The following is a 17,663-nucleotide window of genomic DNA, read 5'->3' as shown; positions in this document are numbered from 1 at the left end:
TTGTCTCCCAGAGTGTGTTCTATTCGCATTCAGACACCACGTGCATGAATGCCTCATTCGTGGACCACAGTATGTACGGTAGCTGCCCGGGGTAAGAGATTTGGTGTTGGCGGAGAGCCAGAGAGTCGGCCAGCACAAATGACCGGTTTCACCATGATTAATGCTGTACGGGGTAATGACAACTCCGATGGTCGTTTAGCGGGCCGAATATTCACTCGTGGAGCCCGTGCCAACCACAAGAATCGAGCAGACGGATCATGGCGGGCTTTTGCTAACGCAGTGGTACCGTTTGCACTGTGCTAGCAGTTTTGAATGTTTGCTATTGCTCCATCAGCTAGCGTAAGCGCCTGACGCCTGTTCCACTTTGTTCTGATGTTTCGTACTCGGCCCAGCTTGTGTCACAGTGCGACCGGGGCAGTCGTTCTCCTTTGTCTTTTCCCCGTACGGAGTACGGAGTACATGAGAAACTCTAGCCTTGTCTGCACGCCATGGGTTTGTCACCAACAAGGCCAGGGTGTTGGGGTACAGTGCCTACCTACTAGTGGTTGCAGGTCTTGTGTCACAGCCGAGACAGTCGAGGCAATCAAAACAGAATGCCAGTGCTCCCTCCGTACTCCGTAGTCGTAACCATGTCGTTGAAGGGAAATAGTAGCAAGAACAAAAAGCACTCTGCCAAAGGAGTGAGCTCATCGGCCCGGATGGTATTTGATACATCCGAAAAGATTCGGCGTTGCACGGGCCTGACATGTCAAATTAACGGTCGGTGGTAGTGGCAGCAGGGAGGAATGAATGGGCGAGAAGAAGCCAGGGCGCCTGACATTTTGATCAAAGGGCCAAAAGGGAACAAGGACAAAAGGGCCGTCTTCGCAACCTCAGACCAACCGGCCGCATCTCCGGTGGATGAAGATGGTTGGCATTTTGTCTTTGTCCTTGTCTTTGTCTTGGCCGTGGGTTGCCGGCTTACGCTGGCTCGTCGAGTCAGCCAAGGACCTGGGACGATCGTCTGTCGGTAGTCGAGTTACTACGTCAAGTCGATGCCCTGGCGCGGTTTTCGATGGCAGCAATGTTTTGCTGCTTCCTGCATCTCGCGAGACGGCCTATTCGACGTTGTCCTGCAGCGAACGCACATGCCAGACGAATCATTTATGTGGGAGGGGCGAGCACCACCTCCCGGAGGAGCCACCGGTCAGCCACCTGCCACCTGCACCCGTGCCGGCACGCTCCTTCCGTCGCTTGTCGGGCAGCAACTACCCCAAGCCCCCTCCCTCCCCCCACCCAAAAAACAACATGTGCAGGTCAGGGAACAATGAGAGCAGGTCACTCCTTCCCCCTCATCTGAAAGGTTCCAACCTCCGGGCCGTCTGGTTTTTGCTGCGATTAGGGCATTCCTCAACCACTTACTGGATATAACTACCAACGAAGTCAAATCTCGGACAGCTGAAGCACTTTGACAAATTATATAGCACAGAAGCGACTGGGCAATACAGGCTTCTCATCGTAAATGGAAGGCAAGGCTCATGCAATACTGTGGACTTTTGTATTAAACCATCCATGAAAATTGACAAGTATAGGCCATACCGTGGCACTGGCCATGGCAAACATCAACTGATAAAACTAAATAAAGAGTGCAAGTGATAAAACGCTGACGTGCTCGTCAAGCACTGAACCTCGTGCTAATCTTGGTATAGCGTTGTCTTGTCCTTGTTGGAAATTGTGAAAGATGAGCATCGGAGAGCCGCTCTCGTCGACTTTCACAGCACGAGACTCGACTCCTTGTCCGAGCGAGGTGAACGCCAACTTCTGGCTACGTTGGACCAGAACCACTGCTTGCGCGCCGGCCACAGCACAGTGCACCTCGTTTTCACCTCGTCCATGTATCAACCAGATCAAATGCATCAACCAACAATGATTTGGCCCCTGGTCCCGCCCGGCGCTTGCCCTTGAAAGCGACCTTGGCATCGCCTCATGATTGGCCGCTGACCTGGTGTAAGCGCCATGGCACACTTCAGATGCGTCAATCCTCGCACCTTGATCCGCCCTCTGGCCAATCCCATACCAAGCAGCTTCCACCTCGGTCAGCCATCTCGTGCTCGCCTTGAGCCGCCTCCGTGTCGAGCGCGGTTATCCTGCATGGCGGTCAGGGCCGCGGCCAGCGAGACGGGCATCCAATTGGTCTGAATAATGAGAGATGCCAGCAGTAGCAGGAGTGTGCGATCAAGTCCAGCGGCAATGGAACATTGTCCGATATCTATAACACCCGTCGACTGCCCTTGCTCCTTGTAGACAACACCAGACTTCCAATCTTGCTGGTTTTCACCACTCTCTTCTATTTTCTGTTTTCTTTCTTTGCTTTTTCGGTATTTCATTTTCCTTGTTTCTTCCATCTCTGACGGACCGTTTCGTTCCTCCATTCCAGAAAACATGTCGTCGAGCCTCAAAAACGAGCTGTCATCCTCAGACTTTGAGGTCGATTCCAACGAGATTCAGTCTCATTCCCGAGTCCAAAAGGTCAAGCTCATTCATAGTCTTCGTACTGGCTTGACTGGCCTGGCGCTGGCTGCTGGCATTGCCATCCTGGGCCTCTCCGCAGACACTCTGTCTGTATACAATGCCACACATCTGCCAGCCGACTTTTTGTTGTCCCTTTGGCCAGAGAACCTTGACATCAGACCGACCACTTCGCTAGTTGCCGGTAGTGCGATAGTGACGGCTATGAATGTGGTCTCCTTGGTTGCGAGCAAGAACGAGTTTGTGAGTTGCCACCATCACGAGTGAAAAACCTCAAAGGTGGCTGCCAGAATTCTCTAACACGACTTCTCTACAGGTTCGAGGTAGAATAATGGCTCATTCTGCGGTCAGCCTCACGGCGCCTGTCGTTGCTTTCATCGCTTCCCTCGTCGCCATGGTCTTCTTCTACGCCATCAACGCCTCCACGACGGTCGACTCATTCCAGAGTTGGACTTGTCGCTGGAAAAGTGTACCCATGAGCACTCGTCCCTATTTTGGCACTTTGTGCAGAGAGAGCCAGACTTCCCTTGCACTGGCTGTGCTTCTCGTGCCTCTGGAGTTGCTCATCTTGGTGACGGCTTGCTTCCAGGTAGTTATGGAGAAGAAGGTGGAAGTTAGTTTACACCTGCGGGACGGCTCGGCTTCCTCGTAACTTACCAAGAAACTACGTTGTGCGACCAAGGATAACGTCTTTTGCTTTTCTTCTTGCCGCCTTAGTGCTGCGGTACCCTCGGGAGAGATGATTTCATCTGTTGGAGAGTTCTTTTTGGGAGCGGGAATAAAGCGTCCGAGGCCACGTCGGAGGATGCACCGGTATTGTTAGGCGTGTTTTTTTCCTTCTGCACATTTCTCAAGTAGGATTGAGTTGAATGTTTTGGCAACGTAATGAATGATTTCTAGCGCTCAAAAAATTGAAAGTCAGTATACCTAGGTAGTTTTGCACCTCCCAAGTAGAACAGCCAACATCATCACTTCGATCCCATGCAACTTCGTATGCAAGATTAGACGGTACCTCGTGGCACATACATGTTTCAGCAGCAGTGTCACGACATGAGAGTAATGCGAGTCATCTCGTAAACAGTTGTTGTTTCTATTCCCCATCCAGGTTCCCACGTCTTTTGTGTCATGTACAGCGGATGAAAATCACATGGGGCAAGCCTCAGCTTATGGCCTCTCTTCATTCGCATGTATAGCTTTTCATTCCGTTATGGTGGCCATCACAAGTTCACGTCTACTACACCTTGCTTCCGGTCCTCTTATTTGGGCGACATGCACTTTCAAACAGCTGCCACAGCCGTTCTGAGTGATGGAGCAACTGGCAGATTCCTCAGTGTTCGTGCCTCGTGCTGTTTCGTGTTATCCTGAGAGAACTTTAAAATGTCCCAGAAATTCTTCGGAGGACTGTCACATCCTTCAAGCCTTTAATGTTACTCAGCATTGTTCACAACCGCGAGGTCTTGTGTGACGAACCCCCTCCAGGAGCAGAAAAGTGCACCAGAACCATGGACTGGCGTCCATCGAGTATAGAGCAGAGACAGGTCATCTCCGACGATGTGCTGCCATTATTTCTTTTCTTTTTCGACGTATTGAGTATTGAGAAAATCACTTCGGAAATGGCAGACATCTCATCTCCAATCTCTCGAAGAGTGTCGTTTCCAGCTGCAGATGGGCTCTATGTGCCGACCCCTATGATGTATGAGCCGTCTCGGCGCACCCCATCTCCCAAGCTTGCCTACACTGATAGACGGGACTGTCAACACATACGACGGTCTAGTTTGGAACCGGTACTGGAGGGAGAAGTGAGAACATCCGACAATAGACGGCATAATGTTGGTCATGATTCCGGCAGCGCTCCGCCAAAGCCAAACCTGGCAAAACCTCCCGCCCCGAACTCAGGGAGGCCAGCCCATAGCAAATCTACTGGCTTGCGGCGTGATTTTATCTTTCGAAGTGAATCACTCCTCTCCGTCGAGGTCAAGACTAATGTTGTGGTATGCATCGCCATTTTCTGCCGCCAGACAGTACAATGCTAACAATGTTTTTTAGATTACCAACGAGTATCTCTTCATGAATGAACTCACACATCATTTGTCGATCCGGTACAGTCGCCCTATAAGCTCAATCGCCATATCTTTACAGCATGGGATGTGTCTGCTCTTCGGTGGCTCATTCGAGCCAGCATACATCATGACGATTACTGCATTGGCAGATCAAGTCAAGGCCGATACGAACAGACGAAATGCAGCGTTATTCCAATCCCATCTTCAGCAAGCTCTCAGGGTTACCCCAACACGCGGCCTCGTCCTATTTGTGCCTATTGTCGAGGAATGTTCAGCAAACGGCGGAGCCGCAGCAAAGGGAGCGTCGGTTGGGCAAGGTTTGCAAGGCCATGACGACAGAAATGGAGAGGGGCGAAGATCCAAGGTAAGCATCCTGCTGCGTGTTTTCGGAGCTGATTCCGAGTGTCTGATTTGTCTAGTCGCTTACTTTGCGGAAACCCGCATCGATGACATCCATGCTGTCTCAGCGACAAGATAAAACGGTGCCTCCTGTTGATGCCATACCACCTACAGCGGTTCCAACGGCCAGTGTTGACATGATGATTTCACCGGAGATGAAAACAAGCAAGAAACGGAAGAGTTTTATGCACAGCCTGTTCATGAGATCACAAAAAGAAGTAGAAATGAGCTAATGACTTGGTGGGAGATGACTGTTCAGTCTCCTTTTTTTTCCCCTTTCAAGCGCTTAGGGTAGCGACGATCTAAAGGTGGTGAGCACAACCAGACCTTTTCCACGGTTCAATGAACAAGTGTAACAAACCTCGGGCAGTCCAGACCATGGAGTGACATGGCCCTTCTTTGCTGGCTGGCGGCGCCCCATTGGCAGAAACGTGGCAGATTCGATACGGCGTAGATCGCGCTGGTGAGCAGGAGGAGCTGTCAATTTCTTTGGTAGTGGTGGTGGAGGCGTGCATTGTAGCTAATTCTCAGCACCGCATTGCAAGTTCCAATGGGGCAGAGAAGCTGTTTTCTCTCATGGCTTCATTCTTTCATGGTCTCATGATGGCTAATGAGAGGAGGCATGGGAGAGTCGGCGATTGATCACACGGCAGTTGACAAGGCAAGAATAGATGCAATGGTACTCCGTAATATGCAATTGATACCTTTGCATGTACGGAGTAGCCATTTTTCCTTTTTAGTGGCTGGCCGCATGCGTTTTGCCACGATTGAGCGGGTATGTAGGCTCAAAAATGCCATGGATAGGCGTTTCCTGCATCGGTCCTGAAGTCAAGGTGTGTTGATGTTCAATCAGACTTATGTCAACCAGGCGGTTGGCTTCCAATATGCAGCCCATATTGGCTCCAGGGCTGGTCCTTCCTGCACCTGCCTGGTGCTCGTGTTTCATTGCCGGCCCACAATTGACCGCCTGCGGAAAGCGGAAACCGGCAGGAGCTACTCATCCACAGGGACCTGCCTCCTGCCAACAGGAAGCCAGCGTCAGCTAACTGCCTTACCCCAAACATTCAAACCTCAACCGTCCAATGGCAGATTCCATCCTCCAAGCTCCATCACTTCGACGGCCTTGAGTCCCATGCCGCTTTCTTTATCGACGAGGCCTCAGGGTGCACCACCAACCATCGCCATCTCACCCACAAAGAAATTCGATTTAGCAACGCGTCCGAGTGCTCAAAAACCAAACAGCGGCCAATTTTTGTGGATTTGACAACTCGATGCAGAGTACTTGTTTGCGTACTCGTCCTTCTCTCGGCCCTGGCGTTCATCATTTCAACCTCGCTTGAGCTTCAGCTTGACCTTCGATGACCCCTGGTCACATCGCACTCAAAGGACTCTGTTAAAGCTGAAAAATCTTCTGGGCTTGCAGACACCATCGACTCTTTCATAGGTCGCGGTGACCCTGCGCCTGCTATCGTCTCCGGAGAGCCCAGAGGCCATCTTTTAACCATTGGGAGCACTGCCTGTCCAGAATGGAGGTGAGTGGCTGGCATGCTGAGATGTTTTTGTTTGTTGTCTCTATTCGCATTGGTGCAAACCACTGGCTGCCTTCTTTCTACCAAGTGTGCAGAGAGGAAAATTACCATTGGTTTCGCAAGCTCGGCAACAGCTAAATATTCGAATCTGGCTTCCGTCTGTCCTGGACTGGTCAGATTCGTTCATCCCTGATACGATTTCCAAGCTGCCGAGTGGCGTGCTAGATAGGGGTAACACAGCGGAACAATTGGCTTGCATCTTCGCTTTCTGGCCACGCCACGACGATGTTTTTCTTTTGGACCGTGTGGTCGGGCTAGCGTGATGCAACCAGTGGGCTGCTAATGCTGTTGCAATTTAGCTGCATCGCTCCGTATGCATTTTCTCGTCGGGTTCTAGGACGATCCGAAGGCCATAGCAAGGAGACCTGTGTCATGGAATGACCACGTTGCGTTGCGGCTTGGGCCGAGCCTCAACGACATGCTTCTTCCGGGGTCCATGCTCCATTGATGCTGATCTGTTCTAATGACTCGCCATCCGCCTGGTCGCAAGCGCATCCAGGTTAGGACAAGGCAGGGAGGTGTGGCTTATGTCGCTTAATGGAAGACGACAATATGACAATATTCTGCTGCTGCCTTGGCCCAGGAGCGCTCTCATATCTCAGATAATCCCGAGTCTATCGCTTCTCGTGAGACTGTGGCGGTCGCCTTGAGCGACGAAAAGCCATATGACTTGGCACTTTGGGTAGCAACATTCCTTTGGCTTTGTGACATGGCACTCGCTTTTGTAAGAGTTGTGTTGACTGTTGTTTGGTCGTATGGTGGACGATGGCGAGAGTCTTTTTAAGTATATTCGGGAGGCCAACCATTTTCGTGTTCACTTGCTCTGCACCCAAATTATCAGCAAGCGCTGGCTTAACCGGTGGCCGTTCAGTTTGTAATTTTTTCATTTTTTATTTCCTATTCTTTTTCAGCAATACTGCAATACTTGCTTTGGTACATACTTTGCAATGACGCTAAACCCTCCTCTTCGCGAAACTCTACTCGCAGAGTTGGGCGATGATACGAACTTGACAGCTCGTTCGTCCTCTGGCATCATGAGTCCAGCCGAACTAACCTTGCAACGTATTCAAATGCAGTCCTCAACTGGCGCGCAAAGCAAAGATGCTGCTAAACGTGTGGCAGTTGCTAGACGCGGCGCATCCACCATAGCTCTGGCTCCTAAGGGAAAGCCGAGGCTTCTATTGATGGGTCAGAGAAGGTGAGTGTTATTTGTGTCGGTGGAGGCGGTAATCAGCATATTCACAACTTTGTAGGAGTGGGAAATCCTCTATTTCGAGCGTTGTATTCCATAAACTACCTCCCAATGAGACCCTGTTTCTGGAGTCGACAGCACGGATACAGAAGGACTCTATGGCGTAAGAAACCATAAAAGTCTATTTTAGCTCCATTGCACTGTTGACAAAATCGCTAGATCCTTCATGGACTTCCAAGTCTGGGACTTTCCAGGACAAATCGATGTTTTCGACAACGCCAATTTCGATATGGATGCAATTTTTGGTGAGATAGGCGCTCTAATATGGGTGATCGATGCCCAAGACGACTATCTCGAAGCTGTATCCCGCCTCAACGCCACTGTTCTCTTTTTACAACGCGGCTATCCTAACATCAATATCGAAGTGTTTATACACAAAGTCGATGGTCTTTCCGATGACTATAAGCTTGATATCCAGCGCGACATTACCATCCGCATCCAAGATGAATTGTCTGATCACGGATTCGAAAATGCGCCAGTTACATTTCACCTGACTTCCATTTATAACCATTCCATCTTCGAGGCCTTTAGCAAAGTCATACAGAAACTCATCCCTCGCTTAGGGACGTTGGAGTCCATGCTTACCAATCTCTGTCGAACGTGTCGCTTTGAAAAAGCATATCTTTTCGACGTGCTTTCTAAGATTTATATTGCTACTGACAATGCAACGGCTGACATGGCAAGTTATGAGATTTGCAGCGACTATATTGATGTTATTATTGATATCACAGAGGTATATGGTACATGGCAGCGTAGTGACGAGAGTCGCAAGAAATTGGAAGGAGAGCCGTGGAATACCAAACTTGATGAGCAGATTGGCTGTCCTACGGCCGAGAGTTGTCTCGTGTTGCATGATAGCAATAAGCCCATTATGTTGAGGGAAGTGGATCGTTACCTGGCCCTGGTTGCGATTATGAGAGATGATTCATATGACAGAATGCCCCTGGTCAATATGAATGTTGAGGCAGTCGTAGAGGGGTTGACGGAGTTCTTCAACATTACGAAACCACGGAAGTAGCGTCACTGAAATCAAGAGACTCTTACGTGCGGTCAGGTCATGAACTCAAAATATATCACTCATAATTGGAGATGACGCCGACAACTAGGGGTATTTCATATTGCTTTTAGCGGGTTAATTGATCGTCTGTTTAATCAGTCCCCGTCCAAAGGAATGACGTCAATGCGGGATTGTAAAAGTCCGCCATGTTGTCCTGTTACTCGATAACAGGCATATTCTCACAGGCAGCTCTCCTCGAAGGTCTGTCTTGTCATGGACTTCCATTCGAACAGGCCGCATGGCGTATTCTGGGGGGATCGCAAACTCTTGTAAATCAGCTAGTTCAACAATTGGTGTATCACCCGGAGATGAGTCATATGCCTTGTATTGGAGGTGGTCGGATTCGAGCGGGACGAGGGTGACGATTGAAGTGTTATCTAGTTGAAATTAGAAGGTGCCAAGATGTTATGCAAAAAAAAAAAAAAGTTAGTACAATTACCAGTTTGAGTACACAGCAAGGCCAATGTCTCGCCATTTAAAAACTTCAAGTCGACTAGTTTTTTATTGGGGAGACGAATGCATGCCGATGTCGTCTGAGAACTGCTACTAATGCCGTTCTTGATGTCGACGCCGGATTGGAATATGTGCACTGCTTTAGTTAGAGATTTGTTTTATTTATTGTCCATGTCCACCGCTGGGTGCTTGCCTTTATCGCTGTATGATTTTGATGCTAGCGCCGTGTATATCCTGCCTGCCTGTATGCTAGTTAGTTTACCTGTTTGGAATCAAGAGTGAAAGTTCGGGGCAACTTGCATTCCCGCTGGTATGGCATATGAGGGTGTCCATTAGTGCAATGGGTTGCCCGATGGACAGCTTGACAGCCTTGCCAAACCGTACGCTTCGCTTTGTTGCTTCTGCTATGTCCTTGAATATTCGACTGGAGCAAGTCGTCACGTATGATACCAGAAAGTCTACGTGCTGGAGAGCTTTTCGGGATCCTTGTCCTGACTCTTGTTTCTTCAATTGCGCGTCAAGAATGGGCAATATGCCGACACCGTCTTCGATATGATCGAAGTCAGCCTGCCAGTCTTCCTCGGAGACTTGGTCAAAGTATACATCTAGTGGACTATGGGTGAGATAATTCTCAATGTACGTGAGAACCTTTGACGTGTCCATAGTTGCCTCTTTTTCGGTGAGCTCATCTGCTGTTGTACTAGATGAAGCTTGACGATCAATCTGAAATCGCAACCATGTAGAAAACGCGTTGAAATGCTCCAGTTCGTCCATGACATTGGATAGAATCTTGTGGCCGACTAGACCCAGACAAGCGATAATGTCGAGAAGTCTGCTGGTTTGAGTAACCGAGTATCCAATGTCGTCTCTGTCGTCGTAGAATTGGGCCAAACCACGTAGACGGCTGAGAATAATGGTACAGCGCTCTAATGCCGGAAGGAAATTCTCGTGGACTAGGCTGCGGAGATTTTCGAGACCGGAGACGACGGCTTTGTCCCATCGCTTGTGACCCTGTTGGAAGGATTGATATTAGGACATGTTTCAGTTCCCTCACGTTGGAGGCCGGAAAGACACCTACACGTTCTGCGAGACTATCAATCAGCCATTCTCGCACTGGCCCGTACGCATGTCCGGTGACGACAGTGTGGTACAATGCTGGAACGATGCTTCGGGGACCGCTTGGCAGCTTTTCTAGATCCCCTTGCACGCTGCGCAGAAATCGGCTTGGTAATTCTCGGGTATTCTTCCATTCGACTTGCATGTGGAGTTGGGTTTGTTTGATATATCGCAGCAGCTTCTGAAGTGTAGTCAACTTGGAAGCCAGCAGGCACAAGTTAATCGGGGATGACGAAATGAAGGGCAGGTCCATCGGGACTAGGTGGAGGTATTCCGGCTCTGTCTGTGTATGTGCAAAGACCAGAGCGTGTGTTGATAGCCGAGGATGAGCAGCGTGAGAAATCATGTATGGCGACGTATTTAACGACTCTGATACGGGACTGGGAAATGTCCCAATAAGAAAGGAATCGTAAATGTTTAGCTGCAGCTTGCCATCGTCCGTCCCAACTATCATGACGTTCACTTGCTCATATTCCTCCCGCTTCGGCGGTTGAAACAAGAATTCAATCCCTGTCCGCAACGTGAATACAGTTGCATCATCACTGCAGACAGTCGTAAGTCTATTGTGCACTTCTGTTCAGAGAATGAGACTGGCCGTCACTTACTCTGCGCCAGCACTACTGGTAGGCAAGGGACTGATCTTGGGAAGGGCGGTGTCAACCTCGAGGAAAGTAAGCTCCTGGGGCAAATTAGGAGGCAAATTGTCGTCGGAAGTCGTTGTATTTGTGAGTATACCGTCCTTTGATTGTATCAAGAGGTCTCCTGGTGATTTACTTGCGACATTGCAGGTTGCCCAGCCAATATGGGAGATGTTGGCCGTTCCTCCGCACACTGGGATGTGATGAGCAGCTTTATTCGTTTCCAAGCCCATAAGCCTGACAACTCCGTCGCTCCATCCTACTGCGAGAAATTGACCTAATTGAAATCTATTAGCCACCGTCTGTGTAGTGTAGGCCCAACGCTGCTGAAATGTAGTTACCGTCTGGTTTCCAGGTCACGGTGACCACTTCTGACAATTGCGTCCCTGGAGCCCCAGCTTGGTGGATTTTAGAAACAGCTTGACAGGGAGGTCTGTAAATGAATAGGTTTTTGTCGGCAGCATCCCACGTGGTGGACAGGTCTAGCGTGGGACAACTTGAAGGGAAACCCACGGGGGCTTTGGACTCGAGCTCAGTCTCGCTGTAGAGTGAGAGTTGTTTCCGCTGAGCCATGACGGCCGACCAGGCGCCTTTTCAACGAGTCAAAGGCAGCTCTTTCGTTACACAGCTCATAGCTAGGAAGCCTCGATATCGTGTCAACCAGCTGGCGCGTGGAGTGCAAAGTCTGGGTAAAAATAGAAACGCGTCGTCGGGCTTGTGACGTGGTGGTGTTCGAGAGTTGGAGTTGCCCACCTTGTGCTTGAGCCATTGAGTGAAGGAAGGAACCAAACCCCACCATTCTTGTCACTTGCCCAGCCGACGCAATACCCATCGTCACCATTGTATGCACTCTACTACACGTGGACTTTTAATTTTTGTTCCCTCTGATTCCTTTCAACATTGTCTATTATCCGAGACCGCACATGTTCATCCCGACACATTTGTTGAACCGACTTTTGTTTTTCAATAGTGTCGCCATTCCGCCTAATACTGACCTTTTACACTTGCTTGCCCAACGTACTATGTCGCTGCTCAGAAACTACGAATCCCCTTGCCATCGTATATAAAGCTAGCTTTGACTCACTTCACTCCGTTGATATCTATCTACTCAACAGAGTAGTTGTCTGCGGTGGACTTCACCTCTTTCGAGAATGTAATCTCCTCATCCTCATCCAACAGGGATACCTTCTTAACCTGTGCATCTAGTTAGCATTTCCTCGCTGCTCAACTTTCCCATGTTGTTCGGGAACACTCACATCAACATCTATGTATGGTGTCGTCTTGCTGAACCTCACAGTCATGGGGAAGAAATCGTTCTCATCACTGCTCTCAGCCTCGAATTCGAAAGCACCGTTGGGGTTCTCGTCGTCAACTGAGCCAATGTTCCATTCCAACATGTCTCCAGAGACCTCATACGCCGCATCAAAGCTAGACACGACAGGCTCGCTTCCTGAATAGGGTATGACAACGCTGACATCTCTCAGCGCATCGCCACCGGTAAGCTCATATTCGACTGTGACATTGTATTTGCCACCATTGTCGTTAATCCACACAGTAAAGGTGATGGGGCAGGAGCTGGCGTCGTCCGCCTTTGGCGAGGCTCTCCATCGCAAGACAGCAACTGAGTTGTTGACAGGAAACCCACGTGCTGTGTTGCTCATTTGAATCGTCTTGGACCCATTGAATAAATTCTTGTCCACATTGGGATGTGTACGGAATTGTGCGCCGTGAGATGTGACGGCCTGCAGGCCAAGTTTAATCCTGGTGAGGCTGGGATCGGAGATGCGAAGAGAAAGGTCGCCGCTAATGGACAAGGTGTTAACAGCACCTTCCCTGGAGAGGTTGGCGCTAATTGACTCGGAGATGGTAACATGGACAGCATCGCGGTCAAGAGTCGATGAGACCCGGGGTTCGACGGGTTCGGTAGCAGCAGCCGGCGTGGGAGCTACCAGGGGAGTGTCATCGATTTCGCCGCCCATGTCGCCGCGAACTCGCTCAAACATGTCCGTGGTTTTGGACTTTTTGCCCAGCTGCATGCCCTTTCCTTTCGGTGCGAGGGGCCTGATTATGGGTTAGTCGGGCACGATCGCATAGGCAAAGCAAACTTAGAGATTGAACCAACTTGTTAAACGTCTTGTTCTTTTCAGCCTCATATGAATCGTACGAATCGGCACCGCTAGGCCTCGAAGGAGGGGTGTAGGTTGGATAAACTGGAGTTCGTGGCATTCCCCGGTTACCCCTGGCAGACTCCTTGCGCTGCATCTCAAGTTGCTTGGCCTTTCGCTTTCGCTCTTCGGCAGCCTCAAGCTCTTTGTTCTGCCAATGGCATTAGCATGCAAGACAATAGACCACAAAAATTCATGGTATGGCGGCAAATGGCGGATGCGGTGGCAGACGTACTCTGGCAATGATCTCCTGGATGCGCTCCTCGTGACTTTCCATTTCCAAAAAGGTCTTTATCTGGCTTATGGTGAGGTTTTCCCGGTACCCAAGCGTAACTAGCTCATCAAAGGCACTGAGAAGTTCGTAGGCATTTCGGACAATCTCTCTCTCATCAAGAGTTCGACATGCGCTGGTAACGACCTGAGCGAACAGGTGCAGGGAGTCGATGTCCTGGAGAATGTTGGACTGCTTGTTGGTGATGAGCACCATGTAGAGCTCGTCAAGCGGCTGGTAGACAAATCGAACATTGTCCTGCTCAACGGTAGTGTGCTGGGTGCCGCTGTCGGCCAGTTTTGGGAACGAGGCGAGGAGGGCTTCTATCCGCGACCGTGGCATCTCTCGAAACTGGCGGGAAAGGACAGCTTTCCCCCCGCGGGTGCAGATTGACGCCGCGAGAACGACCTGGAGGGGGTTAGCAAAAGGACGGGGTAGCATGGGTTCTTTACAATGCGACGCGCACCATCTTGACAATCCGTATATGGCAAATTGGGAGTGTTGAGCTAGCTGTATTCTTGGACGGGCTGGTTGTTTCTGGCACTCCGGTACAATAACGGGCGGGCGTCTCACGAACTGGCCAATATTCCCAAGTCACCCAGTCCCCAAGTCGGCAAGTCATCAAGTCAGGTGCGTTGGCTGACGGTGGGGCAGAACCAGCCTGGGAAGGGGCAAGCAAGGGAGGTCGGCGCGTTTGTCGATACGTTACGCACCAATCTCTGTACTGGCATCTCCACCATATGTAATAGGGGCTCCTAGGTACCTAAGATATCTAGGTAGGTATATGTACCTCTGTCTACTCCGTACCCATCCTGCCTTAGGCAGCGTGTTCCCACTCATTTTCTTCTGTTTCCGCTCTTTGTCTTTGGGCAGAGATCCACTCCATCTCCCTCAGTCAGCTGCTAGGTACCCAGCTGCATTCATTCCGCTTCCGTGATCAAGTCGTGACTGCAACTTACGTTCTACACTGCTGAAGAAAACGTATCCCAGCGGCGCAAATACTTTTATCGACGACACTTCGTCACCCTAATATCAACTTAACCAATGTTTCGCACCGGGATTTGTGACAAACGATTTAATTACAATCTGCAAGCAGCCTAATCCAACGTCAAGTTCTTTCATTCGGCTGCCAAGCGACGGCGCCATTAGGAATCGTCGACCAGCTCCAGACGCCTGCACATCGCCAGTAGCTCACATTGTTTCTTGACCATTCGCTGGCCTCTCTCAACTCTGCGAAGCGTTTGCAATCACTCGCAAGCCGGGGATAGCGAACAGGCCGGGCTGTCCCGTCCACATGGCCGAAATGGAGGTCAACGCGGCACCTCAGTTTGGCCGTGACAGACACCTAGATGATGATTTAATCAACTATGACAGTGATGCTGAGAAACACTTGGGCTACAATGAAACTACAGAAGCGATGTATGGTGCCGAAACCGTCGTTTCGGCGAAGGTCAGCCTTGAAGCCCCAGATGAGGATGGCGCTCGACATGAAGTGGACTTTTTTGAAGGTGGCGAACAAGACGAGGCAGGAAGTCCCAAACTAGAGCTGGGGACTACAGATGAGGGACACGATGCGAACCGACAAGCGTCCCATGAAATAGACTATGATTTCGACGAGCCTACGCACCGCGATACAGCTGCAGCCATCGAAAATAGTGATGAGAAAAGAGCTACGCCGGAGCGGCGGCAGCTGGAAGAGGTTGTTCATGACGAGAAGGCTCAGGGACTTGGAGAGGCAGACTACAAAGCTGATGATCATGAAATAAGCTGGGAACAGGGGGACGAGCCGGTGGAGGAGGGCTTGCGAGATCATGAAACGACAGCTGACAATGGCGAATACATGTCTCCAAATGAGCTATCTACTTCCGAAACAGAGAATCAAGCTGCTTCTGCTCCATATGATGGTGATGCCGCCAGAGCGGACGATTCCTATTCTGAGCAACTGGAAACAGCTGGCGATGGAATGGGGGACGATGGGGACCTACAGGATGACGTCGATCAAGATCTTCTCTTGGATCTAGAGTACTCTGATATCGAAGAGAATGGGGTTCCGGCTATTACAGTGCAATACAGGGGTGACGAATTTCCATTCTTCTCACTCTCTTCAGAAGGCTTCTTTTCCCAGCTTTCAGTTTTGGATCATACTCTCGATTCAGTCTTGAGTGGTTTGCGACAAGAACTGGCCAATGAACTCCATCCTGAAGATGATCTTGTATTTCAAGTGGACGAACTTGGGCTAGAGTTTGCAGAAGTAAGTATGGGCATTAAACCAAATATGAAGCATTGACAACTGACAACCTCATAGTCATCACCTCCTGAAATTCTGTGCAGCATCAGCTTGAGGCAAATCCTTGAGGTTTTTGAAACTTTGGTTAAGAACTGGGACCCTGAAAGCAGTCGGCCACTTTACACCTATCTCTTCACTAGACCCAGTGTGGGTAGACGATTCGATTTTTTACTTGAGAGTGCTTCTGAAGGCAAGGGGTTGGATGATGTTATTCATCTGTTCCAATCGGCCGTACCACGCACTGCTGGCCTCGGAGATATCTCAGCTGGCGAGAATTTGAGTGGCCAGTTGGACCATGATGACAGCTCTCGTGAAGACCGCGCGGTACAAGATGCTGGGGACGTTTTGAGTGACCGAGAAACGGGCGAGAAAGACTTGGAGCGGCTCGTAGATGAAGACTCACTGTCGGATCAACAAGAAAGCATTGGAGAGGATTATGAAGAGGATGAACCTGCCAACGAGCTCGAAGATTCTGATCCTCAGTATGGCAATGCGATGGAAGAACTGGCAGAACTATCCCCGCATTTTGATGAAGCTGTGGTCTCGGGCGCTCTCGCTCCAGAAGACGACGTTGGAGATGGTGAGGGGGACGATGACCAGCTACTCGGTGGCGATTCTCAAGATGCAGGAGACGAGGTTCGCGATCTGATTGACCCGGATTTCGACGAGCCCTTAGAAGTGGCCGATAGTAACCTAGCCGTGACGGTCGAGCAATCTACACAGGATGATCTCGGAGACGCCAATGCAAAGTTTGGTGCCACGGATGCCAGTACTACTACGACGACTTTGAAAGATGATGGGGAGGCGGCGTCCACGCCAGTAGAACTTGCGGCTCTCGATGCCATCATCGACCAAACCACCGTGGGTGATCTCGTTGAGCAAGATGATCTCGCGGAAATTCATTGGGGAGATGAAGCGGAGCCTCATCTGCAAGACGAGGTTGGTGGAAACGAGACATCCGGTGCTGTAAAACGAGCCCGTGGTGACGATGGGTTAGGTGTCGACGATAACCAAAGTAAGTTAATATGGTCGTCTAATGCCGGACAGAGTTAACCATTCTGTAGATGTCAAGCGCCAACGTTCCTAGTGAACAGAGAGAAAAAAAAGCGCACATGTGATGCTAACATCTTTCCCCCAAACCCCCCCAACAGCTATATATTATCAAACGGCCCCCCTTCTCCTGAAATGGCGGACTGATAATGCAGTCTGACTAAGATACGATTGTCATCTGTTTAAGGATTGAACACAGATGTCAACATTATCTTCAGCGCAACCAGAAAGATGATACCCCTATACTCACTTGCCTGCCGGATTAGTTGGAACCAAAATTCATTTCAAAAAGGTAAGACACAGAGACTTTACTAACAGTTCAAAGCAGCTTCCCCCAATCGTATGTGGATGTGCGATGGGCTTTACGGGGATCTTGTCTTTGCTAGGGAGGAGTATGTTCTCGGCCTATTTGACTATCATATTACTTGAGACATTATTTCATTTGAAGATGAAACGATCTCGGGTTTGGTAGTAGATTACAGGCGGCGAGGAGGAGGGGGGAGAGGCACTTTTTATTTGCATCTTGAACATAGGTTGAAAACGAAAGAACAGGCGAAACGAAGACGGGCGGACGATTTGTATTATCAACTACGAGGTGAAGTATACTATCAATCTTGCTCCGGTGAGCTCCTGGACCGATTCTTAGCTGGCCGCCCCAGAAGTGCGTACCAGCGGTTTGTTCTTTCAGCCAGGACGGCGATCCCCAGCAGTATGCATTAGCTCGGCGTTGGTAGGATACCGATTATTTCGGATTAGATAGGCGAGGCAGGTAATTTTATTCGAGAGGCTGTTCCCCACAGACACTGTAATGTAAATTC

At 50.0% G+C, this 17,663-nt stretch overlaps 6 protein-coding genes across 6 annotated transcripts; 4 read left to right on the top strand and 2 right to left on the bottom strand.

Annotated features, from left to right (window-relative positions):
• Positions 1–2,421: 2,421 nt before the first annotated feature.
• On the top strand, positions 2,422–3,160 carry MAA_03570 (uncharacterized protein; the record flags this gene model as incomplete). The annotated part of the gene is made up of 2 exons (XM_007821568.1): positions 2,422–2,751; positions 2,825–3,160. 2 exons carry the CDS (start codon positions 2,422–2,424, stop codon positions 3,158–3,160), a joined length of 666 nt encoding a protein of 221 aa, XP_007819759.1.
• An 850-nt stretch (positions 3,161–4,010) lies between these two features.
• Positions 4,011–5,200, top strand: MAA_03571 (MIF domain-containing protein; the record flags this gene model as incomplete). Its single annotated transcript, XM_007821569.1, has 3 exons — positions 4,011–4,499; positions 4,555–4,932; positions 4,988–5,200. 3 exons carry the CDS (start codon positions 4,011–4,013, stop codon positions 5,198–5,200), a joined length of 1,080 nt encoding a protein of 359 aa, XP_007819760.1.
• Positions 5,201–7,503: 2,303 nt separating this feature from the next.
• MAA_03572 (Gtr1/RagA G protein) lies at positions 7,504–8,826 on the top strand (the record flags this gene model as incomplete). Its single annotated transcript, XM_007821570.1, has 3 exons — positions 7,504–7,754; positions 7,810–7,911; positions 7,968–8,826. The coding sequence occupies 3 exons, from the start codon at positions 7,504–7,506 to the stop codon at positions 8,824–8,826; spliced, it is 1,212 nt and encodes a 403-aa protein (XP_007819761.1).
• Positions 8,827–9,576: 750 nt separating this feature from the next.
• Positions 9,577–11,645, bottom strand: MAA_03573 (anaphase-promoting complex component Cut20/Apc4; the record flags this gene model as incomplete). The annotated part of the gene is made up of 4 exons (XM_007821571.2): positions 9,577–10,329; positions 10,397–10,976; positions 11,040–11,349; positions 11,414–11,645. 4 exons carry the CDS (start codon positions 11,643–11,645, stop codon positions 9,577–9,579), a joined length of 1,875 nt encoding a protein of 624 aa, XP_007819762.2.
• Positions 11,646–12,176: 531 nt separating this feature from the next.
• MAA_03574 (coatomer subunit delta) lies at positions 12,177–13,977 on the bottom strand (the record flags this gene model as incomplete). Its single annotated transcript, XM_007821572.1, has 5 exons — positions 12,177–12,266; positions 12,329–13,133; positions 13,195–13,388; positions 13,473–13,916; positions 13,975–13,977. 5 exons carry the CDS (start codon positions 13,975–13,977, stop codon positions 12,177–12,179), a joined length of 1,536 nt encoding a protein of 511 aa, XP_007819763.1.
• An 834-nt stretch (positions 13,978–14,811) lies between these two features.
• MAA_03575 (uncharacterized protein) lies at positions 14,812–16,882 on the top strand (the record flags this gene model as incomplete). Its single annotated transcript, XM_007821573.1, has 3 exons — positions 14,812–15,759; positions 15,814–16,810; positions 16,860–16,882. 3 exons carry the CDS (start codon positions 14,812–14,814, stop codon positions 16,880–16,882), a joined length of 1,968 nt encoding a protein of 655 aa, XP_007819764.1.
• Positions 16,883–17,663: the final 781 nt, after the last annotated feature.

The sequence above is a fragment of the Metarhizium robertsii genome, assembly GCF_000187425.2.
Source record: "Metarhizium robertsii ARSEF 23 chromosome Unknown MAA_Scf_3, whole genome shotgun sequence".
Classification (NCBI taxonomy): Eukaryota; Fungi; Ascomycota; class Sordariomycetes; order Hypocreales; family Clavicipitaceae; genus Metarhizium; species Metarhizium robertsii.
The sequence above is the reverse complement of the archived record's forward strand: the minus strand, read 5'-3'. Positions and strand labels throughout refer to the sequence as shown.